We start from the raw sequence: 27,067 nt of genomic DNA, 5'->3' as shown, positions 1-27,067 counted from the left end.
GGGGCGACAGTGGACAACAGTCATCAATGTGTGGGAGAATCATGATCGAAGCAAGGCCGGCCAGCCCTGGGAGAGAGCGGCGAGTCGAGCGGTCAGGAGGCGAACCAGCGCTGTAGGGGAAACAGCGCTCCGATCAAAAATGTGAGTTCACTGTGCACACGGTTGTTTTGATCTTTTAAGCCAAATAAAAACGAACAGATAGTGCATCCGTAAATAAGGAGCGACAGAGAAGCCAGCTGTAATAATATGAACAGAGAGCCATGGTGTTTTGGAAATCGAGGGTGTTATCAACAGGATAGAATGAAAAACAAACGGGGCAGGCTGCACGGTTTCTGGTGTTTGGAGTGTAAATGCAGGAGGAGAAAGGGGGGGGGGGGGAATGCTGAACCAGACTGAAATCTGTTATGGCGGGATTGTTATGACAAGACTGTCGCCTGAGACGGCCCACCTTAAACTGGTCGCTGTGGTCTCGAGACGGCCGGAATTTGTCGTAGCGGGAGGAAAGTCGATCGGGTGTTTACCTTAAACTGTGTATTATGTCCGATAAGCAAGAGTTTAGTCCGGGAGAAGCGTCCCCTGATATGGAGGAAAACAGCAGTGTTTTTAGGCCTTGGAAGGAAGGGCAGCGTTCGTTCGTTTGTGAGAGAGTAGCCATTATGAGCGAGACAAGATGGCCGCAAAAGGGGCCACGAGGGGGATGATACAAGATGGCCGTGAGCCACGAGATAACAACAGATAAAGAACCAGGAAGTGACACATCAACTAAAACACCATCGAGGAGGAGTAGGTCGCCACCTAGTGGCGGAGGGGGGGTAGTGCTGGGGAGTTTTCATTACCCATAGGGGAATATTTAGATATAGGCCTGTACGACCATCTAGTGGCGGAGTGGGGGAGTGATTCAATAGTCAATCTAATGAGCACAGAGAGTGGATTATTATTATAATAATAATATTAGATATATAGTTTAATTATACAATGGATTAAATAAGAATTGCACAGAAAGATGGTGCAGTTATTTGAATGGGTTAATTATGGAATTAAAGAGGGAGTTTGAATTCCAGTGGGGCCTTCTCACACCTAATAAATAGGCAGAGTCTTGAGGGGACACGTCACCAGAAAGAACTGGCGCGCGCTGGGGGTCACCCATGGGACAAACGTAGAGCGCCGAGTGGGTATCGTTTAGCTGCTGGTGTCACGCCGGAAGACAACAAAACAGGGAACAGCCCTGTAGGATTAGATATGGGTGTTGAGAAGGTGGGGGACTAATAGCAAAACAAGGGAAGTCGAATGGACAGACGACTGCCGGTGTTGTGTTTCTGCTTTCAAGGGGGGAATGACACCGACAGCGATGGAGATGGCCAGGAGACAGACTGGAGGAAGAGGAAGCCGCAGGGGCCAGGCACGGCAGCCTGGTACACAGATGATCCACGACGAGAGGGAGGAGACGGCGGCGGTGGAGGAGCAGATGTGGAGAGGACAGCCAGAGACACTGAGCAGGAGCAGACCAGGGGAGACATTTTTGCCTAGGGGACCGCGCCCTGGAGGGGGGACCAGCTCAGGAAAGGAGCCGTCACTGAAAGGGGCCCTTGCCCTAGAAGACGGGACCGGCCCAAGATGGGAGGTGTACTGTAAGAGGGAAGGGAGCGCTCTGATTTGGACGTGGGCTACCGAATAGGGGGGCCGAAGGGTTTAGGTGTGTCGTTTGAAAAGTTGCAATCTGTGTTTTTCTCTGTCTCTCTCTCTCTCTCCTCCATGACCGTTGTTTATCCTTTCTGGTTTGGGTGTGATGCGGGTAATGGAAAACGAGGAAAAACAGCAGACGGCGGGGCCCTAATTGTTATGAGTCTATTTTTGGGTATAATTAATTGAAAAACCAAGTAGTCTGTTGATTCTGAAAGTTGATTGAGAATCAAAGGGGGGAATGAGAGAAAACGGTGCTTTTTCAATGTATGTGATGTATAGATTGGGGAGAGATGACAGCTAAAACGGTGGTAACGAAATGTGCATGGTTTGCCTATGAAGAGAGTGATATAACAGTGGTCCAGTAGCCAGCAGAATGTTTAGCAGTCAGCCCAATGTTTTGCATTCCTCGCAGGAACAAACTGATAAGAGTGTACTGTAGGCCCAGGAGGGAGAGAGGTTCATCTTAATGAAAGTTTAATGGTGTAAAGGTTAAAGCAGTTGTCATAGGGGAGCTCCAGTAGCTCACCACGTACCGCGAGTGCTATTTCAGCGCCGTGGACAACCGTGCTCGTCACGGATCTGGGGCTGAGCGCGTTCGAATCCCGGACGGCAGCCGTGCCTTTCCCAGAGTGTCTTCCCCCCCATCTGAACCCTTTCAGCCTGCTTCTGTCGGTCGAACTTGACCAAGTATGAATGCGATGAAAAAGCTATAAACGCTAAAAAGAACCAGCTGACTGGTCAAAGTTTAAAAAAAAAAAAAAAAGCAGTTGTCATGACAACACGTCGCATGACAACCAGAAGGCGGGGCCGTCGTTGCGACGACGAACATCTATAAATCGAACGGTGTTTCCGGGTGTAAGGCAGACTAGAATCTGACGCAGACTAGAATCTGACCGAGAGCGAGTAGGACTGAGATCACACAGAGGACTCTCTCTCCTCTTATCACGAGAGAGGGGGGGGGGAAGGAAGAATGCCACGGCATCATTAGCTTCGGCTAACACGAGGAGGGTTCAGGCTAACGACTAGGCCTGACCACTATTGGACTGAATAACAAAAGGACAATCTGAACACACCGAGAGATCATTAGAATAGACTCTTCAAGGACGATACAATTTGATAACATCTGATAACGTCTGATTATGAGGTTCTGTTTATAGCAATAAAACAACGCTTCTCCTCATAAGGTATTTCACGGTGTCGAAGTGTCGAATTCTTACGGAGTGGAGAATTATTATGGTTTATGGATTGCACTAACGGGGGGAGATAAGGATCTTATCTACCAGTATCGGAGACGTCAGGACCATTAAAAGTACACAACGCAGAGGAATTGGATGGAGAGCCAAACAGACGAAGACGTGATACTGGCCAGTTTGATCAGAATCTTACAAAGGGGATTTCAGCCACTATCCAAAGAGAGGCAGATAGCGTGTTGGAGAGTGTGGAAATGAAAGACCAAAAGGTGTTTTTTGGAAATGTTCTGGGATTCACAAATATTGGGAGGCAGTCAGAGAGAGCGTGGAAAAAGTTTTGCTCACTTTTGCTTCCAGGTCATGTACTTTAGGTAAGATGCCACCACGGTTCATTGATTTTTCTAAAACATATATATATAAAAGTATGCTGGTCACCAGCAAAAAAGCCATTACAAAAAAATTGCTAGGATCACCCACATTAGCAAACTGGTTTAACCATTCCACTATTACACTACAAAGGGTTAACACTTTCACTACCACACTACAGAAGGTTAACGCTTTCACTACCACACTACAAAGGGTTAAAGGTCCCATATTTTTAACTTTTTGGGCAATTTTACACAATTCCTGTGAGTCTATGGAACACATCTGTACGTTTTTTTTTTCAATACAATTCATTGTTTTGTATTTTTAGGCTACGTTTAGACGGAGAGAGTCTGAACAGAAATAGCAAAAGTCGTCTTGCGGTCTCACTTTTAATTTTGCGTTTAGACTAGCGTTTTGGGATGGAATTCTCCGTGCAGACGAGGCTGTAACGACTCGAGACGACTGAGCCCCGCTGTCACACGATTGGTGCATATGTGACATGACGTGCTGTGAAGACCCGCCCTACTCTGCCTCTGATTCGCAGACTGTGGGTGGGGAATGTGATTGGACCAAAGCAGAGTCACTCACAGACAGTGGGTCCAGTCACGCCGCGGGACAGATTCTTGTGTATTTAAAAGTACTGCCAATGTAGCCTTCAGGTGATCGCCATGGATAGAATCAGACATGCTTTGTTTACGCTTCTAGGCTACTGGCGCATGCCTGTGATGTAAGCAGTATGCGCGACGAGAGCCTTGACAACCCTTTCGTCATCGTTTTATGCGGTTTGACAGTTTAGATGATAGCGCAAAGGTTTATCGTTTCTAGGAATTCCACCCTGGAAGGTAGTCTCACTTTTTTGCGGTTTCACCCCGTAAAAACACTGTTTCCGTATAAACGAAAGGCACATCTGGAAAAATATTTTTGCGGATTCACCTGCTAGCGTTTCCGTCTAAACAGGGCCTGAATCAAGTACTTTGGTGGACCACTTTCTCCTCTTGCAAAGTCCAAGCTGTTTTTGGCTGGGCTCCGCCCATACTCGCAATGCGCTTTGAGTGACAGTCACCCACCTGCACTGGCAGATACCTTTGGTGGAAAGAGAGAGAGAGAGAGAGAGAGAGAGAGAGAGAGAGAGAGAGAGAGAGAGAGAGAGAGAGAGAGATAGAGATAGAGAGAGCGAGAGAGAGAGAGAGAGGGAGAGACAGATAGAGAGAGGGAGAGAGAAGAGGCTCTCATACACGTGAGGCGCGAGTCAGCAGCCTGGCCAATTTGTGTGTGCGTGTCTCTGTGTATTTTCATGTGTGTGTGTGTGTGTGTGTGTGTGTGTGTGTGTGTGTGTGTGTGTGTGTGTGTGTGTGTGTGTGTGTGTGCTGACGCATGGTTCTGTGGGACTAATTAATTTCGCCGTGGGGGGGCAAAATCCCACGGGACAATGCATTGGTAACTTGTTTCGCATGACGAGATATACCCCCGTGAATATTATTGCACGGATCGGAATACGGGCGTGTGCGTGGGAGCGTGCGCAATGATATTTTGCAGCAGGTTGACAGTGATATGCGAGTGCTCTCTTGACAGAGAGAGAGAGACATACTGTAAGCCCCCTTTCTCTCAATGCAGTGCGCTCCGAGACTCACACTGCACGTGTATGAGCCTCTTTCTCCCTCTCTCTATCTGTCTCTCCCTCTCTCTCTCTCTCTCTCTCTCCCTCTCTCTCTCTTTCTCTCTCTCTCTCTAGGAACACTGTCAAACACTTTTGAGGAAGTGCTGACTGACAGGGAAACCGCTTCCGCATTATTTCCACTTGCTTGGTTTTGCTCATACATACTTACTCAACGTTACGCTAACCCCTCCAATCACAGTTGATTGTGGGCGGGCGGTGGCAGATCAGAATTCTTACACGTCACAGATTGACGTAAATTCAGAATGGCTTGGTTTAGTGGGCGAGGTTCTTATATCAGCAGTGGTGCAGTCGTAATATGACAGTAGGCCAAACGCCACGTGCACGCACGCTCCCGCGCACGCGCATACATGTTCCCTCGGTTGCGCACAGAACAGATGATTATTATGCATAACAATGTTTTAAATGTAATTGTAGTTACAATTTCTTTAATTGAATTAACTTAACCTAGAAAAGTAAATACAAACTAAATTAACAATGTAACTTAGAGTTAGTTTACTGAAGGACAGTTTCCTTCAGACTGAAGCACAACTTGTCTCATCCTTCCAGTCGGGAGATCAAGCAGCCCCCCACCTATAGGGCTTGTATGTTGGTTGTCGCAGTATCCTATTATTATGCAAAGTCTAGGTGATAAGTGCCGGCCGGGGTATAAAGAAAACTGAATCAAAACAATCTCCCTCAGTGATGTAGCCTAAACAGCGTTTAACCGCGTTTGACCACCACTGCATGCCTGTATATCAGCTGAACTGGAGGAATGGGACTGGGTAGAAATTTCACATCTAGTCAGTGTTGGTACAACCCCACATTGCTAGAAAACAATGCAAACCACTGGAAAAGGCCATTTATAAGATAGGGGACATTTAACCCTTTCACTACCACACTACAAAAGGTTAACCCTTTCACTACCACATTACAAAGGGTTAACCCTTTCATAACCACACTACAGAAGGTTAACGCTTTCACTACCACACTACAGAAGGTCAACCGTATAGAATTACCTTCTAGCCGTGGTTAACATCCAAATTACAAAGTGAGATTAGACTTGAACAATTGTATGACACAAGCAATAGTAAAGCATTGAAACAGACAGGTCAAAGGTCACTTGACTCAATAACCCTCCCGAGCAGTGGGGCTGTCCTTGGTGTAGGCAACTCTTAAAGGTAGTTCAAACACAACGCAAGTGAAATTTAGAGGCGGTGTGAAGGCAAGGCATACGACGTTGATAGGAAGATGCAAACAGAGAAAGACAGACACAGCTTAAACTAGAAGGTCAGAACCAGAATTAAAACAGTTGGGTGTAAGAGCTCACACAAACATTTTATGGCCTTGTAAATTCCGAGCCACATTCATTTTTCAATTTACATCCTGGTAACATCACTAATTGGAGGGTTCTCTCTCTGATTTATAGCTTTAGGGGAGAGTGGTGCATGTTCACAAAATACTGACTGAACTGTCCTGGGGGCACAGGAAGAACATGTTAATTCTTAAAATGGGTGACATTCCCCTTTAACTAAGAAAGGACAGGCCTTGCATCTAGACATGTTTCTATGTTCATGTCCTCCTTGGATCTATTGGACAAAACAGGGGACGGGCCTACAAGGGGTGCAGAGGGTGTGACTGCACCCGGGCTCATGGTGATTGGGCCCCCTGAAGAAAATGTTCAGAGGTGTCTATGTTAAGATCATCCATACCACTTAAAATTTTACATTCACAGAAAAAATCAATAAAAAATACATATTGTTGATAAAATTGCATAGCATTCAGGGGGATAGGTTGGGGTATGATGAGGCCACAGACTCACCCTCCACAAGCAGGTAGAAACCGCTGGGGTTCTTCTTCAGGATATTGATGGCCACCTCAACCATCTCTGTCAGGGAGGGATCAGTCTCGCTGTTCTTCTCCAAGTCATATGGCAGATCCCCCGGTTCAAAGAGACCTGGAATAACCAGCATGGTTCAAAGAGAAAAGGCTATTATCAGTAGCAGAAACAGCCCTGTTGCAGAGGAAATAATTTACACTTCAATGAGACATTCGTAAAAATGTCCAGAGAGGGAAAAATGAAAAAGGAAGAAAACTCACCCAATAAGTAATCCACGTTAGTAGGATTCAGAGATAACAGTTCCTTCTTGTTCCAGACATAATAGCCTTTCTGTTCAGTTAAGAAGAAAAAGAAGTAAAAAGGACACAACATCACATACAAGCCTGACTGATAAAACACACAGTGGTCACTTTGAACCTCTGAATATGTAAACGTGATTGGTGGGATAAAAGAGAGGCAGACAGAGCAGGGGGGAATAGCAAGCAGTGGGACTGGCCTTGTCTCTCATTCTGTCTGTCCACTCCTGCACCAGGTTCCTCCCGTCCTTCCGGGTGCCGCTGTTCTTCCCTGCTCCTGGATACTCCATGTCCGACGTGTTTTTAGGGAACATGTACTTCCTTCCCCCGCCCATTATCACCTAGGAGGACATGGAACACATCAGTCAAAAAGTGTCTTGATTAACCCTAGCACACTACAAAGGGTTAACCCTTTCACAACCACACTACAGAAGGTTAACGCTTTCACTACCTGAAGGAACTTGTGTCTTAAAAATCTCGGGCAGGCCTTTGAATTTAAAGAGGTCTTTCTGCATGAATGCAGGCGGGAGACTCAACTGTTACAGATTTTTGTCGATTAAATGCTTGGTTACATATTGCACCCTTGCTCTGAAAAACCATAGGATTCCTTTTTGAAATCCTTTCGACAGCCCCATGTACTTGCAGTTGTAAAGTCACTGAATGTGAATGTGATACATCACAAGAAAATACTCTTCCGTACTACCTCAACCGTCTTCAGCTATAAATGAACACAACACTCCTAACTTACCAGCTTTAGAAAATAAAAGTTTGAAAACAACGCTCCTCTGAAAACGGAGTTATGCGGTTCTGCATCTGAGGTACCCAATTATAGACACGACTGTATAAAAGGTTGTAATGAAAAAGTTAAATATATCAAATAAAATAAAAGGTAATGAATATTTTATCTCACGTCGATGTTGGGGATATTTTCAAAGAGTTGCCTGGCGATGTCTTTGCAGCCGGCCTGCACGGCCTCCGCTGGCATCTCGTTGTCTGAGAACCAGTCTCGGTCCACACAGTGTGCGTAGGCGGCGCTAGGAGTGGCATGGTTGACTCTTGTTGTTGTAACTATTCCCACTGATTTACCTGTAGTTGACCAACACAATGTCAGGTTTTAATTTGAAAGTGAAGATAGACGCGCTCTCTGTATCTGACACTGGGTGCTGAAATCCCAAAGATTAAATAGAAAAAAGCAGGAGGAAGCCGGACCAGCACTCTCAGATTCAAAAAAGTTTTAATTGCAGCCTTGAACAAACATGTTTCGAAGCAAAAGCTCCTTCGTCAGTGTTAGTGGCTAGCGATTAAGGCTGTTGTTCAAGGCTGCGATTAAAAGGTTTTAATTTGAGCAATTTTGTTACAACAGTTAGTTACAACCAAGATTGGACAAGAGGCATTCCCTGAGTGCTGATATTCAGTATATCAGCACTGGGACTTTTAACATTATTATGTATTACTCCGCCGCACAACCCCCCCCCCCCCCCCCCCCAACAGTAGTTTCAGCTCATGTTGAGAGGGAGGGAGCCATGTGTTTCTCCAGCTATTTTCAAACATCTTTGTAACTTGTAGAAGATGACAGAAAGGCAGCCTTTGGTCAAGAAGAAAGGTAAAACAAATGTGTCCAGTGGTAATGTGTAGACCTGTACAAAGTAGCAAGCTGTGCAGGAACATTTTTGTGTTCAGGTTGCCTGGCAACGATCCAAGATGAAGAACGCAGTTGTAAAACTATTTGTTGGCGGAGTTAAATAAATGATTAGATAAACAAACAAATCAAGATCTGTTGTCGCTTATTACTGTTAACCAATAAATGGTGATTGTAGAACTGTTGTATAAAAGCAATATCACACTCAACGTCATGCTGTTATACTGAATATCAGCACGCCTGTGATTATCTTCAAATATAATATAGTATATAATTATACAATTATATTTTTATTCATTTAAAAAAGGAGAAGCAGTTGTGTCTTCTCTGCCTACCCCACCCCACCACCATTACTAGCATTAACAATTACATATTTTCCCTGATATTTCTTCTGGGTCAAAGGTCATAGCAGCAGATGCCAGTCTCATACACTGATCTGCTGGTGGTACATTATCAACTGCTATTGACTCAAGGTTCAGTTCAGGAGGTCAGCACTCGCCTGCTATGTTCTCAAAGGAATGATTAAATCTCTGACCCTGGGCACCATCCCTCCCTCCCTCCCTCCCCCTCCCTCCCTCCCTCCCTCCCTCCCTCCCTCAGCAGAAATGTGATTCTCCTCTTTCCCACAATCTCTCATTCTGTCAATCCCCGTTCAGTCTTTTCAGAGCATTCCATGATGCAATGTGTCTTTAAAGGGATAGTTGTGATTTTTGGAACCCGAGCCCTATTTCCTACTTAACAATGATGATGTTGATCGGTAGAGTTCTTTCTCAGCACAATCTATGCTGTTTCTCATACTAGCTACTGTATAGCGACAACTTAATGCAAAGTCAATGGAGTCAAGCTCCTGTCTGTACAAGCTGACTGAAGATAAATTGAATCTACTTTGTGTACACTGTGGAGGACTTTACTGATCGACAACATCATTGATACGTAGGCAATTGGGCTAGGGTCCCATACGTAGGAAAAAGGGTTAGACACAATGTCAGGTTTTAATTTGAAAGTGAAGATAGACGCGCTCTCTGTATCTGACACTGGGTGCTGAAATCCCGAAGATTAAATAGAAAAAAGCAGGAGGAAGCCGGACCAGCACTCTCAGATTCAAAAAAGTTTTAATTGCAGCCTTGAACAAACATGTTTCGAAGCAAAAGCTCCTTCGTCAGTGTTAGTGGCTATGATCATGAAAAAGGGTTAGAGTTACATACAGTATGTAGGAAATAGGGCTAGGGTTCCTTACCTAGGAAATAGGGCTAGGGTTCCAAAAATCAGAACTAAGTCCATTACAACAAGAAGAAGAATAACAAAAGGCTTCCAAGAAGACGTATCCTTGAAGGTCCAAGCTCTCATTGTGAATTAGAGAGAGGTATTGTGGCTGTAGTCAAGCCCTCACTCAGCTTGGTGTTACAGCCTTGAATTAAATAATACGGTCGTTCTACCTGCATCCTTGGCCCATTTGAGAATGGAGGTGACCTCGTTGCCCTGAGTGGTGTTGCACTGGGAACGGACGGCAGCTGCGTTCACGCCAACCGTGCCCTCGTTGGCCTTCACCCCGCAGAGGTATGCCGTGGCTGTGCCCGCGCTGTCCGCCACTTGTGCATTAGTATTGTACGTCTGCAAAGAAAAGCCAGGGGCATGTGTCAATCAAAGAGGTTTATTATACAGTGTATAGTAGTATTCATAGTGGTAGTATTCACATTAATAGTATGCATAGTGGTATTTGAAAACCGCTGGTATTGCTTGTTGGTATTGCTCATGTATGCTTGTACTGTGATTGTTCTGAGATACATGATACACATTTTTCTTTGCACTAATGCCACATATACTGTATATTGCTGTTCAATTCAATTCAATTCAATTCAATTGTGTCAAATGGTTACTTAATGTGTTGAACCCAAATTGTAGTTGCACAAAACAGTGTCCAAAGTCACTTAACACATTGGGGGCCATTGGGATGAGTCTAATTAATGTCAAGAGGACCGGGGAATGTAAACAAACCTGGTGCTGTTTGTACAGCTAAATCTATACTTTATATTATTGCTATCTGTCCATTCTCATTGTCAATTGAGTCCATAAACCGTCACTTCAAAATGGCTTAAAGAAAAAATAAATGCATCAATAGGTTATTAAAATGGAATAAAAGCAATAACAACTTCCCACGGATATATCCGTGCTTCTGTCCAGAACGCATGGATTCGAAACACGGATTTCTCAGTGGTCCGTCCCCAATGTGTTAAAAGGGCACTTTACAACGGCACTTTGCAGTTTTGCACACATTAATTTAGTTTGACAGTTATTGAGAGTAAATTAGTTAGGCACCACCGGTGACATCATCGGCGACACTGAATGAAATGATAAGGTAGCAGTCCCTATAAAGCAAGGTATTGCTATTTTTTCAACTACATCCTTTCACAGTGCTGTAACAACACAAGGATGCAATGTCCCTGATGACCTCACTGGTGGCCATATTCATAATAATTGACACTCAATAACAAAAGAAATTCACATTGTTTTTTTGGTGAAGTGCCCCTTTAATGTCCATGAGCCTAAGGCATTAATAAATCAAATGATGTCTGGCTGGCCTTTCATCAGTTCTGCAACATAATACACTTCCAATAGGATGAATCCTCTGCGTGACCTTGCCTACGGCCATTGCAATACAGTGTGGCATCTTGTATCATGTAGCGAGTGAGACCTTGGACAATAAAGTGTGGCATCTTGTATGATTATAGTAGTGAGTGAGACCTTGGACAGAGCCACAAAGGGGAACTTGTCCATCTCCAGCTGTGTCTCCTCCCCGTTGTGTCCGCTCAGCTGCCCCTTCAGTATTCGAGCGGCCGTCACCGTGGGAACACCCATCCCTAAACAACAAAAGCAGCGCAGGCCCATGTTATGAACATATGATTATGTTTTTCCCTCAGGGGGAGAGACAAGAGTCTGTTCATCTCATCCATTAGCACCTTTTCTTTGTGTGTGTTCCATTTGTTTCATTGCGATTGACGGATGCTTTGACTGTAGAGCGGGACGTTAGTTCTGACACGGTATCTACCCTCTTCGATTGACAGGCATCACGGACCGGACGTGTTTGCCCTTTCATCTCGGCTTCGTCACAAATGGGTGTCAAAAACCTAGCAGCTAGCAGCTGTAACGACATGTGCCGTTTCCTATCCTCTGACTGACGTGGTTGTACAGTGCTGTTGGCATGCATTCACTGAAGTTATACCATGTAACACAAACACAAAGAGTAATGGCCCAACAGAGTGACTGAGTACCGTAACACAAACAGAATGATAGTTAGTCCCTCGCTATCGCCTTAGGCCTTGTCCACACTAAAACCATTTTGATCTTTTTCGTTTCGTTTTCATTTAAAAAAAGGTTTCCGTAAAAAAGGAAAACGTCTCAAGTTCTGTATCGTTAGTGGCTTAGCTTGGCATCGCCTTCTGCACTATCTCGCGTACGTGCACGCGTACTGAATAAACCACAAATGTACCTCTAATACCAGTATTAGTCTGACCACACCCCTCATCAGCTTACCTTCATAAGCAGGTGTGTGGTCACCTGCTCTCCTCCTTCTCGCTTTCACCACAAGGAAGAGGTGCCTCGGTAGATCCCCACACTTGACACCATGATGGAAGAAATTGGATTAGGAACAGCTTGGGAAACAAGGATACGTTGACATCATATCTTTATTTTCTCTCTCACTATTTTCGAGAAAATACGGCGATATTGTCTTCGTACTGGAGTGTCTAGAAGATGATGATCATTCTACAAACCCTCCACCGGTTTTCGTATTGGGAGCACGCCGCTGCATGCTTCTCAACTGCAGTTCCTTGCTGTGTTTGTTGGGGTGAAACCTGTCAGGCCACAGCTGAACTGTCGGACATGCCGCTGTTGTGAGGAGCGGTGCGTTCCAGGTTGGGTGAGTAGTGTTTGCTGGCGGGCTCCACTTGTCTGTTAGTGCTATGGGGGCTACTAGACAAAGTTTATGGAAACCGGCCCCAGGCTAGGGTCCTTTGTTTAGCCGTCTAGGCGACAGAAGGCCTTGGTCTGGCGACCATTATAGTTTTAACTAGTGGGCCGCGACCATTGACACTGGTGATCCCTGTGTGTTCTGGACGAGTGGATTCTCTCTGTCACCGTGTTAAGACCCCATCTTTCATATCCAAATGAGAGTATTCCTTCACGAGGGGATATGTGCATGTAATGTGCGATAGCGGCAGATTCATGTTCAAAGTCAGCTATACAGGCCAGTTGGTACTGTGCTGATTCCGCCGGACGTGTTAATGTCACCGTTGTGAAGCGGTGTTGACGTCTTGTTTTCTCTTTTCTCTTAAAAAGTGAGGAGGGTTCAGAACGGCGGCCTGTCTGGGTGAGTGTTATGTCATTGTTTACATGTTCATAGCTTACGGTTAGCCGGTCGGTGGCCTGGCGCGGGGTAGCTTGGCTTCTCGCGCGCCGCCGGGAGCTCGCTCCTGATCGCGTGCGTCGTAGATCGGCGTCTCGCGAGCGGAAGCGATAGCACCCGAACGGTTGGAGCAGCCGTTAGCTTGATGCTATTCTGTTGAACGTGCTTTGATTTTTAACATGTTTTACACTCTTGACCACGACGTCATCCTTGACAGGGGATGTTCGTCAACCCTGCCTGAGCCTAGACGGGGATTGCGTCAACAAAGAGGGCTGTGTTCTACGGTGGCTTGTGACTGCACTTCGCTGATCTGCGTTCCGGGCAGGTACGGGGTTGGCCAGACCCTCATAACACGTCTTCTGGTTTTACCTTGCTAAATGTATTGTGAATGACGGTGTTTTTTCCCAAAACGTGTGTTGTTGCAATGCATTTGAGATACGTTGCGGGTTGTGTGTGAGCTGTTTTTGTCACTGGCAGTAGCTTCTCCGTGCAGGTCGTGATGTATTGATCTGGTTGTTGTGTGAGAAACATCATGGTGTTTATGTGTACCGTGTACTCACTACTAAGGCAACTAACCTATGAAGCTATGCTTGGTGACGAGTGAGTAAAAGAATGTTCTTTCTCAGACTGTAATGACAATGGACAGTGAGTTCACACATTAACAGGTTTTCCTGTTTTAACTGGCCGTATTGAGGGTAAAATAGGAGGATTGTGTTTTTCCCCCCCCGGTTCCCTGGGGACTTTATCACCTCCTATCAGACATGTTGTGCATTAATTGTGTCTTTTGTGTGGTAGGGATACGATGTAACTCTCAGCTTGATTGCTGAGGTTGTGCTAAATCTGCTGGAGAAACTTATTTCCTAAAGGGAAATTGGTTTGGTTGCTGTCATGTGTGCTTAGCAAGGCCTGTGGTCGATACTAATCAAGAATGATGTATTCTCTCATTGTGATGATGATGGGTTGTGTGTGTCATGTGACCTACAACTGGGTTGTACTGGCCACAGAAGCACATGTGTATGTTGGACCGGGGTTCTTAGAGCCCTCTCTATTCTGTGTTTTTCCTTAGTAAAAATCAGATAGCAGGTTAGCTCGTGCGCTGTGTGGAGCTGTGAAACGCTTCATAGAGCTGACTATGACTGTGTCATATTCTCTTTTTGTCGTTACGTCGTATCATGGGTGTGGGGTCGTAAAGGGGTGAACTGGTAACCTTTCCTCTCCCCATTGTTCTGTCGGTCAGGGGTACACCCCCTGTCCTTCAAGGTTCCCGTCACGTGGCGGTTCGGCACGTTACGGGGGGGGGGGGGGGGGGGGGGGGGGGAGTTCCTGGTCCCACGGCCTGGTATATTGGGCGTGTGCACCGCAGGAATTCCCCCGCCATAGAGTACGTCACCGTGCGCGTCTCTGTTGGTAGGACTTCCGTGTGCTGTTCAGGTCCATGTGATGGATCTGTTTTCAGGGGGGGTGGTCAGGGCTCCTCCTCACCAAGCGCCTACTCAGGCCTTCTGTGAGTTCGGACTCCTTCTTCCATGTGATCCATGTGAGGAAGCCTCCATCAGAGTACAGAGCCTTCCTCCTCAGATTGTCAAAGTGAGTGGACCCTCTAGAAGGGTCCTTTTCTATTGTATGTATATTCGATTCAATTCGTTTATTGAGTGTGTATGGGTTCGGTGCCTCTTCCCCGGAGGCCCTAAAACCAGTTTTTTTTACATGGCTCAAGGTGCAATATATTCTTTTCAATCTGTACAGCTCGCGTGGGAAGTCTCTCTGGGGATCCCCGTCTCTTTCCTATGGGAGGGTGGTGGGATGTAAAAATGTGAACATTTTTTACCCCGGCTGTGTAGACTGGGATACATACTGTTGATGCTTCCTTCTTTCTATTCCAGAAGTGTTGGAGTTAGGGAGTGTCACACCCCTCTTGTCGTTCCCCTGGGCGCCTTGGGGATTCAATGACAGGTCTAAATAGCCTGTTCATTGATGGGGGTGTGTCCCGACGCACGTATAGTGCTAGCTCGCTGTAAACAGGCGATTGACTGGCACGCCTTAGTTGCTTGTGGTTGAAACAGCGTTTTTATAGAGCAACTGAGATGGGGGTTTTTCCTCTTCCGGCGACCACATCCCATGACCTGGGTGGGTTGTCGACGGATCCTCGTTCATGTCTGGGGGATGATGACGGGATGGATCTGAACATATGTAGTGGGGTCTCACGCCCTTGGGGTGGGCCACCAGGCGCGGTTCGTCCCGACGTCTGGGTGGCGCCTTCTTTTCATGTTAAGATCAACACGCATATCTGCCCTTCTCCTGGAGTAGGCATGTCGGCGTGGTTAGGGCACGGGACTGGTTCTGGTCACGCTGGTCCAGATCAGTTGAACCCGTTGTCCGCCGGGGATGCAGATCTGCTGTTCTGGTACCCTGAGGGACTTGGGCTTTTTTCAGGGGGAAAAATGCCAGGTCGGTCTGGGTGTCACAGGGTTAAGCGCTATGGAGACCCTGGTTGGGTATGTTTTTACTCAGCACTGTCGTCATGGCTTACAGCCATGCCATTCTGTACGCGCTCGATCTCGTCGGATCTCGGCCGCTACACAGGTTGGTCCTGGTTAGTACTTGGTTGGGAGACCGCCGGGGAATACCAGGTACGGTGTGCTTAGGGGCTGGTTCTCCATTGTTTTTCGCTCCTCTCTCACGCATGGCGAAGAGGGGCCTGTGGGGGTGGTTTTTTGACCTCCTCTGGTGACCCTGTGTTTCCCGTACCGCCAGGCCCGGTCCGAAGTGATGTTTGCGACCCGTAGGCCTGGGTTAACCCTTTTTGGAAACTGAAACGCTTGTACTGCGGTATAGCCGGTGTATACCCGCAGGTGTGTTTTGGAGTTTTTTCTTGAGGGGTTATAGGAACAACCACCGCATTGGGTAACACCGAGGTGGTTGATTCCCTGGTGTGTTGGAGCAGTGTCAACTCCCGGGTTCACCGGTTGAGGGTGCCCCTGCACGTTCATGACGTCTGCCAATCGTGTCAGCCTTCTCTGCCTCGACCCCTCTGGGTGGGGGTTGTTAAATGGAGGCTTGGTCATGCAACACCGCCAGCTTACGCTCCTTCCGCCGGGGCGGCTGTGTTCAGCTGTCCCCTCTGGCGCCTGTCTCGTCCGCAGTCTCCAGGCTAGGGTTAACAGCCTGTTGCCTGGTTTTTCCCCGGTGCGCTGCCTGCTTCCGTTGGTTAACCTTTTTTGTGTGCTTACGGCCATGCTGACTGCCTATTCTGCAGGGTCAGTGTGCCAGGCGGTGTACTATTGGGGGGACGGGGCCCGCTCGGCTTACTGGCCTGGTTGGTTCCGCCTGGGAATACCAGGTGCAGTAACTGAGGGGCCTTTGTCCGAATACGCTGGCGATGTGGGGGGCGGGGCACTACGTGCCCACTTGGTGGGGTCTTGATGCTGGCATCATGGACTTCTCCGGGCCCCCATTCCAGGGAGTCCAGTCCTTTTGGTGGGTCTGGGTCTTCCTTCGTGCTCCGCTGCTACGGCCTTGCCACGGGGTTGGGTTTGCCCTTGACCCCGTGATTCTGGGGGCAGTAACGAGGTTGTTCCTCCGTTCGTTCCCGGGTGGCATGCGGGTTGTGCGTGTGTGTAGTCGTGGGTCAAGCCACGGTCTGCTCACCCTGTGCGTTGAGTTGCTTGAGTGCCTCTTCGCACGGTCGGGTCCGTCGCCCTCCCGTGACGTCCCTAATAGGGGGGCTACCCTCCATTAGGGGGGGTCGGGGGGGCTCGGCCCTCCCTGTTCTGATGGTTTTGGGGGGCTGTCAGCGGGGTGTATTTGTCAGCCAAGTGGCTCCGCTTGGCCTCCCTTGTGCAGAAGGCGATGCCAAGCTAAGCCACTAACGATACAGAACGTTAGGTTATGACTATAACCAAGTTCTGTTAGTTAGGGGCGATGCTTGGCATCGGACGCCGCTGCAGCCCTTGTCCTCACCTTGTGGTGAAAGCTTGGGAAGGAGGAGAGCAGGTGACCACACACCTGCTTATGAAGGTAAGCTGATGAGGGGTGTGGTCAGACTAATACTGGTATTAGAGGTACATTTGTGGTTTATTCAGTACGCGTGCACGTACGCGAGATAGTGCAGAAGGCGATGCCAAGCATCGCCCCTAACTAACAGAACTTGGTTATAGTCATAACCTAACGATAATAAGTGCGTTCCACAAATTTACAAAATAAATGTCTTTCCTGTTTTTAGACGTCGCTCTTTTATTTAGAAAACCCCCGACCGGGGGCGGTCAGGTGGCGTAACGGAGATTGCGTTCGTCACCAACCGCGGAACGGCTGGATTCGCCTGTTCGAATCCAGCTCACAGCTCCGGGGTTGTCACCAGCTTGGCTGGCCGTTCACACTAATACAATTGGCAGTATTAGAGGGTGGGAGAAGCTGGCGGGGTGGGTCCGGGTCGTTGTAAACAGCGACTCCTACAGTTCGGTCGGGGCGCCTGCTAAGTGTGGATAGGATCTAAGTGGGATAGTGTGATCCTTCCACACGCTACGCCCTCTCAGTGAGAATCCGCGCTGCCAGGTGAAAAGAAGCGGTTGATTGGCTGGACGTGTGTCGGAGGAAGTGTTGTCGTTGTTTTGAGCTGACCTAGTTTCCAGAGACAAACACTGCAGCACAACGTACGTTCGGGAGTGGAGAGAGAGAGAGAGAGAGAGAGAGAGAGAGAGAGAGAGAGAGAGAGAGAGAGAGAGAGAGAGAGAGAGAGAGAGAGAGATTGATGTTTAACTTGTACCTGTGTCCAGTCCTTTCGACTAGCAAACGTTGTCTGTATTTAACATTACCTCAGGATACCAATGTCTATTGTATTTAGTTGGTTAGCTATTTAGCTAATGTTGGTAGCATTGGATAGCATCAACGCTAGCTGGCTACAGCTCAACACCATGCCATGGGGATATTATTTACAAAATTATGGAGGCTTTTTAATCGTCAAGGTAAGAGAGGATTTGTCATGATCAACTGAAGGGGTATGTTATGGAACAGTATGCTTGGCTACTACTTGGGTTTTCAGAAAAAGTACATTTAGCTGTAAAAGCCTGATCAAGCTCAATAGCTTCTGTAACACTGTAAGGGAGATGTCAATCTGTCGACGGTGGTTGGTGATGTTTGGCTGAGTTTGCACATGCAGGGTTAAGGGAGAGGTGGGCTATCGCGTCAGCGGTTCAGGAGAAGACGCGTATCGCTTGTAAAGATGGTGACGCAATGGGGGGCATCTTCAGAATTGCGCACTCTGGGAGCTGGTATCAGAAAGTAGCGTCTTCAGGCTGCCAGAACGCAGTTCCGTGTGGCTGAAAGGTGCAAACGATCAAATACTTTGCCTGATACGACCGAAATCGTTTTAGTCTGGACATGGCCTTAGTCATTAACAGATATCAGGGTGGCAGCTGTGAGGTGACATGCTGCCGTTTCCTGTTCTCTGATAAACGTGCTCATAGAGTACTATGAAAAGCTGTCATGCATTACTGACGGAGGATAGCGGTTTTCTTTTGTGTCACTGAGTGACTGAGCAACCAAACACAAACAGAATCTGAGTGATCTGTTGGCAGCAGGGTTGTTTTGCCTTCAACTATTCATTCGCCCGTGTTTGAAACATCAAAGTTTCATCTTTTCATCCATTATATCAATCCACCATAATCTAGCATCTGCTGAAATGAAATTCTTGCCTGACTTGAATTATCCACAATTGATCTCGTCCATCAGGAATGTGACCCACGTTTATGAATTAAAGATCAGAGGTCTTTGCTCATGAGCATATGAAAAAGCAAAACACTCTGCATGGAGACAGCATCGTTTGAGTGCGTCAAAATAATAGCTACGAGTAATTCTTAGCGCTTGTTTTAAAGTCGGAGAGACGGGTGTGATTGTACTGCATCAGGATAATGTATGTAATGTATTGTCATTCAGAGTCGTCATCCACTGAGATCTATACAAAATGTACTTTCAAATACTGACCTTCTGGCTCCTAAATAGATGAAGGAGGGGGGAAAGTATTTGCAAAGGATTTGGCACAGGTAACGTCAAATATGAATATTGAAACATCGCATCTCTGAAAGCATTCCTTACCATCTCCAAGGAAGAGGATAAGGTTCTTCGCTGTGTTCTTATTAAGTTCCTGGAGTGTAAGAGCATTCTTCAGGGTACGCTGGGCCCATGCATTCCAAAACTTGGGGTCTTTCTCCTGCTCTGAACCACACAGGAAAATTGGTTAGCTTTTAATAGTTACAGGAGTCAGTCAACATGATAGAGTTTTTGAGAGACAACTCTAAATAGTATTGCGTTTGGCTATGAAGAGCTCTTTGAAGGCCAAACTAACCTTTGCATGGACCACCTTAAATCATTCACCTTGGTTGGCCTTAGAACTAATTAATATTTGACCGAGATCAGACATTAACAGCTCTGTCTCGAATGGATCTCTATCTGCAGGTTTCAACAAGTTAAATATGTGACTTTTTAAGAACTTTTTAATACCACTTAGCGCAATGTTTTATACCAATTTCATCATCCTTTGTTCAGGTCCATCTCCTGCTGGAAACTTGTCCAAAACAAGTTGTTTAAAGACAAATAAGGTGCTAGTCTCCTTATAAGTGAATCTGGTTATTAGTATATATTGGATTTAAGGAGTGCATTCCTGCCATCTTCAGTGGTGCCAGTAAACTGTTTTCTTTTTTCTTTTGCATTTTGTAAATTTTTTGTTTTGTATATTGTATATTTTGTATAGAGTTTGGTCTTTATTCTTTAACTTTTTACTGTATGAAGCACAATTTCAGGAGGGTCATGCAGAACCAAGCATTTCACTATATTGTACATGTTGTACCTTATATGTGACAAATATAACAAAACTTGAAACTTGAAACTTGATTGTAGCAATCAAAATACACTGCACATGACAAAACAGAGCATCCCTTTCTCATAAGTACAACTTCCCAAAAGGGTTCCAATAATCTCCTATGGCCCAAGAAGTCTCTGTGTGGTTTGAAGACAGCTTGGCGGTTGTTGTTGTTGTTGCTGTCAGTCTTGTTGCCGCTATAGTTGAGTGATTGACGTGTGTGTGTTACTTACCAGGGAACAGTGGCTTCCCCAGGGCCCCCAGAATCACGCAGGAGCAAATGATGAGCAGGGCTGCCATCTTCATGTTGTTGTCTCTCTGTGGCTGAGGTGTTCTGCCTTAACATGTCACGTCCAGAAGCTGATGGGGAGTCGTCTCACAGCTGGGCAAGGAAAGAAAACAGACCACGGTAAAAAACCCAAGTCTGTATAGTCTCCGAAGACAGACTAGGATGAAAGAATGACATGAAGCATAAGCAGACTATGGATAAATGGACACGATGGACAGTTGGAAACCATAAACACCTGAGTATGAGTACTGAGCTGTCTGCCTGTCTCAACACCGTCCAAGAAAAGTAGGATCATTCAGTGTGGTGAACTTATCTAATTTATACAAATGACTAATTTCACATGTCATCTTCAGCCTGTGCAGAAGCAGAAAGGGACATGGACTTTGGTGGGGTTGGCCTTGTGACCTTGTGGAGACCTTGTGGTGAATCAAAGTAGTCACAACAGGGGCCCCAATGAGTCCTGGCCAGTGTGGCTTTCATCTATAATTACCCACACACTGCTCCCCCTTTCCCTGTGCTATAGTCAAGGTCACTTTAATAGGATTGAGTGCCACCGCACTGAGAGGTTTAATGACCATAACAAAGCCGATTAACACCAATTGATTGACGGAACACCTCCATCCACCGGTAAAGGGGAGGACAAATTTATTTCCTCTCCACAGCTTGGCCTAAAGAATGCAAAATAACTTTAGTACAAGAATGTCACATGGGCAAAAGCATTATGCGTGACTTACGAGACATGACACATCCTCCCGTCTGTCCTATACAATTTGAAATATGTTTTCAAGCTGAAAGTTTCAAAAGTTTGTTGAAAACTTCACAGTCAAGCCAAATATTACTGCTCCTCACATTCATATGACGGTCGTATACCTCTCTGCTGCTTGAAAGGTGCAATTCCAAAGAATATGCAATCTCTAGAAATATGCTCACCCTGTCTACTGCTGTGCACAGAAACAGAATCTCCTCCGAGTTGGTAGGAGCCAACCCAAAAAGGACGAGTCTAAACCAGTCCAACATAATGCAGGCATGAGTTAAACACCCGAGGTTGAATATTTAATCAATAAAGTTGTCGAGTCAGACGTTTTTTTTTTTACCCAGTCTCAGGTGCCATGGGAGAGGTGTGAGAAGCGTATGGGCCCACCCAGTCTGCAGGTGAAGTAGCAAAGCAGCACCAGCACAGCCACCAACAGGAGGCCGGACAGCACCGTGGTCACCACCGCTTGGGGTAGCTTGAAGCCCATATTGTCGCCGAGCACTATGATCCGTGTCAGATAGTGAGCTGTCTTAACGCCCGCGATAGCTTCCCCCTGTCCCTGCCTCGCACCAGAGCTCTGATACATCTCTGAGCCTGCAGTGGGTGTGTGCAAAGTTATTCTACGCAGGTGGCGCGTTTCACCTCTGGAACTGAGGGATTAGGCAGTGTGGGGCTCTCAGATCTATTAGGCCGTTTGGAAGCAGACCACCGAAAGGCAGGCTCTGACACAGCTTTTTGTTTCTCTCTGCTTTTGAGTTCGGCGATACTGTTTAGTTTTTAGACTGCCAAAAGAATCCCCCCTCCCCAGTAGTGCAGCTGGGTGGTGTTGAGGTCTATATGCCATAACAGGCTGAGATGAAGGCAGTGGTTCATGAAGGACTTGCTGGAATGGTGCATCCACATTGCCAATGACTGATCGGTTGTAACCACCTTTTTTTTTTATCACAGAGCCTTTTCCCAACCCATAGTACGACGCTACAGTTACAGTGTCACATCCTGATATGGCATGGGCGGATAAAATGAGTTTGACAATTTGTTTATGCTTGGCCAGTGTTAACTTCATGTCCACTATTACTCTCTCCTTGCAGGGGGATTCCATGATGAGTGGTACATCCAGTCCTGCCTGATGGTAATGGTGAAGAAGTAGGACAAACACATCTGTATCATCAGAAATTACTGTGATTTGATGGGCTTCTCCAGCACACCTCAGGACAAAGAAGAACAAGTCTTTAATTGTCATGCAGATTAACAGACACACATGCGAGATGGGCGACCCACAGGAACACACACACATGCACTGAGTCGCTGATGAAATGTCTCTCTGCACTTTTCCCATCCCGTCGTCCTTCCCCCCAAGGGTAGCCAGGAGCAGACATGGGCTACTGTGTGGGCCACGCCCTGGGACCAATCCACGTGCTCCTGTCCATCTTCATCAGGAACGCGACAGTGTTATCAATCTGTTCTGCATGTTTTTCCATTGGGTTTATGTTATTGGGATGGGAAACCCTTGCGAGCACAGGGAGAACATGCAAACTCCACACAGAAAGGCCCGGGAGATACCCCACCTGGGTACCTGGCAATGCGGCAACCTGGTACCCAAGCGGGAATCGAACCCAGGACCTTTTAGCTGTGAGGCGCCAGTGTTAACCACTACACCACTGTGCCGCCCCAAATGATGACCAAATTATGGTGTCACTCTTCCATCTCGATCTTGATGGGACATGGGTCCTCACCTGTCAACACCAACTTGTGTGTGTTTGTGCTCTGTAGATGGAATAGTCTTTGCTCAGTTCTTCACACAGTCATTTGTTCAGCTGTTCTTGTTTTCGATGGATAACAGGACAACTGTCTGGGCTGGTAGCATGGTTGATAGGAGGAGATGATGCTTTTTGTTGATCATTGTCTCCCTGACATCTCTGGTGACAAACTTGATACTGTAGTCATAGTATATGTCAAAGATAAGGTAGAAGTCATAAGAGGTATGAAGTTAGCCGTGCCTTAACATTTTCTATGAAATCAGCAACAGTGCAATCAGCTGGCCAGTGGATAGTCCAAAGAAGTGCAGATCCATCAATGACAGTGATGTCTGCATCACCGGCTTTCCTCTTCGAGATTTTCACTTCAATGTGGACTTGGCTTTACACAGTTGCATTCCTTCCTCAGTGAACATGGCAGTTGGGACTGGTGCCAGCTTGTGGGAAAGAACATCTTTCACGTCAACACTGCGGTCACTAGAGGACAGTGCGATGACCCTTGAGTAGATAGGTAATACATTTTGGCGTCACCAACTTGGATGGATTTGACTGTTATTGCCATTGTCTTCACTTGTTTTGAGATGGTGCTGTAAAATCCCTCTGGCCAGGTATTTTCACAATCTGCTAACATTGTCTCTCCAATCTGTACAGCATTGTGAACATTAACATGTAGAATAGATGACCTCCTTTATTATTAGTCATTGTAAACAACAGATTTTTGTGTGATTTTGGTATTTATGGGCATGAAGGGGTTCATATCTGAAAAGGCCCAAGGGACATCACGAGCGAGCACCCTCCTGTATTTTGAAGAGGTACCCCCAAGCTCCAAGAAACGGCAAAGAAAAAAACTGCAACCGACAAAACAAGGTTCACCTATAAATCGGGCTATATGGCTCCCGGACTATTATGCACTCCCGGTGAAACTCCTAGTTGTCAGGTAAAAAGAAGCGGTTGGCAAATCCACATGTATCGGAGAAGGCATGTGGTAGTCTACACCCTCCAGAGACCGACATTAGGGTAACGCAACTGTATTGTGACCTGTATCCCTATCGTATGTCTATGTGCTTTTGTTGTGTTTTTATTCTAATGTTATTTATCTTGATTTTATTCTGTTTTTATTGCTAACCCTTTTTTCACACAGGATTTTAGCCTGTACCTTCTGGCAGGGGGACTGCCAATGGAAATTAGCCTTTTGGCTAAAATTGGGTGCATTTACATTTGTAAAATGTTTTATTAATGTACACTGTCCCCCTTGAACAAATAAAGTAAACCTAAACCTAAACCTAAACGACCAGGAGGAAGTTGGCATAATGACAAAAAAAATTGGATGTGAGACAAAAAGTTAAAAAAATAAATTATATATATGATTTTATTATTCACTCTAAGAGATTCTGAATTGACACCAATTGCTATATTTCTCGCACCAAGCTTCATGTAAAGATCCTGCACATACATGATGTGCACACTGACTGACTGTAAAAAGAATCAAGCACATACAGATGTATAGAAGTTATCACACAGACTGTAACTTTAAAAAAAAAAAAAATTATTGTTGCCTTTATCAAACATTTTAATTCTTGCAATTTGAGAAAAAGATTTGATTAGCCTACTTGTTCAGCCCTATGTAGAATAACCTACATATTTAATAGGAAGCTGTCCAACTTGTACAGCTCTGAACAAGACCAAATAGTTGTAATATAATGTACTATCTGCATCAGAACATTATGGCATGTGCCACTTTACTGTTTTGGTGTCTCTGGTTTGGAAAGTTGCCATCATCCATCATCATAGTAGTGTTATGATACTTTTTCGTATCTCACACACACGCACGCACGCACACACACACACACACACACACACACACACACACACACACAGGCTATCACCCCCCCCCCCCCCCCCAGTTATTGTTTTTAGTTGAGCAGTCAATTAGCCATGGCCAAATAAGAAGCTCAAAACACAGAAAATATTACATACATTCTCTCCTCTCACTATATTATATATTATCATCAAGAAAGAAAGAAAGAAAGAAAGAAAGAAAGAAAGAAAGAAAGAAAGAAAGAAAGAAAGAAAGAAAGAAAGAAAGAAAGAAAGAAAGAAAGAAAGAAAGAAAGAAATAATTGCGTTGTGGTGGTATAACCTGCTCGTCCTGGAGGCTACTTTGTAAAAGAAAACCTAGAAAATGAAGGGGACAGCGCCTGCTCCACACGCAACGTGCGGAGTGCAACCTGTCTCATGACAGTAATTAATTTGGCACGGAAAGCACAAGGTTTGTGCATGGATAGAGATGGATCGAGTGAGGTTCTAAACGCAGTAGGCTATAATAGCACATAATAGCGTGGGAAAGTTAGTAGTTTTATACTTACTGCTATTGGGATTTCAGTAGCCTTATGCAGCAAAGTAGCCAAAGGTCCTATAAACGGGACTTCGCCACGATCACTCTTTCAGTATTGTGTGTTTCTCCGTCGCTCCTCTGCTCTGCCAGTCCTTTTTATAAGCCAGTGTTGTCCGGTGGCGCAGCCTCCGGGGGCTGCGAATAGCGGTCTGTATCCCACGATGGCGAGAAACCTCCCTATAAATAATGGAGCCACGCATTGCTGGACCGTGAGCTCCACCTGTCTGTCTACAGTTGCATGAGAGAACTGTATTATTATGAGGGGTGAAGGAGCGAGGCATATAGCCTACACACGGTTTACACTGTTTTGCATAACAACGTGACGTGATCTTTCGGCTGAAACAGAATAACGTGTTTTTATTTATAGCCGACGACTATCATTATCTGGTTATGGTGACATACAGTATGGGCCGTGATATGGTTCAATGATCATTACTTAGGCGGCTACATTTATTTGTATGTGTTGCTTCCTCTCCCTTATTATTAGCTATTATTGGCCATATGTATATTGTATAAATGTATGGTATCTCGTCAGATTAGGTTTATCCACATTTTGTCGTTTTCTGTTGTATCCGGTAGATGTCACTCTAAGACCAATTTCCCTGCTGTAGTTCATGCTAAGTGAAATGGCCATTTGGCCATTAGTTTGATGTTGGACATTCAGTGTTGGGGAGTAAGTAAGTAAGTAAGTAAGTAAGTATTTATAAAGCACCTTTCATACATGTCATGTAGCTCAAAGTAGTAGCCGGAGTAGTAGGAGTAGCCGGTGTAGTGCAAATACTGTTTAACTACATTTTGTAGTAGTTTGGTGGCATTGGAATCTTATAGCTTCTTCTGTAGTTAGCTACTTTGGGTCATGTCATTTAGATAGTTAATTACAAATGACATATTTCCCTAGAAATGTAGCATTTCCCTGATTCCACCTCAACAATTGCTCCCTGCTCCCTCCTTAGAACACATCATTGGGTGCCCTAAATCAAACACACCCACACTTCACTAGTGTCAATTGTTAATCTGAGTAACTAATTATATCAAATTCCAGACTCAAATAGTGGTCATTTGCAGTGACTTGGCTTGGATGTAGTTTAACTTGTTCAAAGTAGTTTTAGTTTGACAGACGAAATGATTTGAGAGTGGCCTATATAAGAATGTCCCATATTGCAGTCCTTTTGAACAATAAATATTTGAGGTCCCCTAAATACGTATTTTAAAGAGGAACACACCACCAACATTAAGAATTCCAGTATGTTATTTCCATGGCCCAGGAATATTCAATCAATATTTGTGAAAATTAGCTACTCTCTCATTAAGCCAGAAACCAGATAAGTCTGACTGAAACTTCTGATTTCATCAAGTATAAAGTCTGGAGTTGCACCATAGACAATGAATGGGAGACTGATTTTGTGGATTTGCTGAATATTTATTTTGAGTTTGTATACCCAAATGAGCTTAATTCTCTAGTAGTATTATTAGTTCTGAAAGAGAAAATGTATCTGTATACACAGAACATTTCCCTGGGTGCTCTCAGTGTCATCACATAACATATTTCCCAATTCATTGTCTCCAATGAGCAGCTCCGGACTTTATACTTGACGATATCACAGGTTTTAGTTTTAGCATTGTTGTGTTTGGACTAGGGAGAGAGTTAAAAAAAATAAAATAAAGAATTTACTACTATTCATGGCCTGTCTTAGACATAACATAAATGCATTCTTAAATTGGGCATAGTTTCTAAAAAGATTCAGATCATGCATTCTAGCATGCCTTGGTAAACGTTTTAGAGTATAGTTTCCCTAACAATGACTGGACATTCAACAGATTCAGACTGGACGTTCTCAGCTCAGAGGCATGTTAAATTCTAACTGATACTCTTCAACAACAGTAGTATCTGGAGAATGACCAAGCATATTGCATTGGTTAGTTAGGGATTGTCAATAACATAATAATTAAAT

At 45.5% G+C, this 27,067-nt stretch overlaps 1 protein-coding gene across 1 annotated transcript in view; it reads right to left on the bottom strand.

Annotated features, from left to right (window-relative positions):
* The window catches only part of alpl (alkaline phosphatase, biomineralization associated), a 55,175-nt gene extending 29,975 nt beyond the window's left edge, over window positions 1–25,200 (bottom strand). Inside the window, exons 1-9 of the mRNA XM_084316569.1 lie at window positions 25,087–25,200; window positions 20,157–20,305; window positions 19,161–19,280; window positions 11,411–11,526; window positions 10,105–10,279; window positions 7,940–8,115; window positions 7,230–7,370; window positions 6,994–7,063; window positions 6,716–6,850 (exon numbers count right to left, since the gene is read on the bottom strand). Of these exons, the coding sequence (XP_084172695.1) occupies window positions 6,716–6,850; window positions 6,994–7,063; window positions 7,230–7,370; window positions 7,940–8,115; window positions 10,105–10,279; window positions 11,411–11,526; window positions 19,161–19,280; window positions 20,157–20,229 (1,006 nt within the window). The 5' untranslated portion in view covers window positions 20,230–20,305; window positions 25,087–25,200. The remainder of the gene's footprint in view (window positions 1–6,715; window positions 6,851–6,993; window positions 7,064–7,229; window positions 7,371–7,939; window positions 8,116–10,104; window positions 10,280–11,410; window positions 11,527–19,160; window positions 19,281–20,156; window positions 20,306–25,086) is intronic.
* Window positions 25,201–27,067: the final 1,867 nt, after the last annotated feature.

Source organism: Notolepis coatsorum (genome assembly GCF_963971535.1).
Source record: "Notolepis coatsorum genome assembly, chromosome: 6".
Taxonomy (NCBI): Eukaryota; Metazoa; Chordata; class Actinopteri; order Aulopiformes; family Paralepididae; genus Notolepis; species Notolepis coatsorum.
The sequence above is the reverse complement of the archived record's forward strand: the minus strand, read 5'-3'. Positions and strand labels throughout refer to the sequence as shown.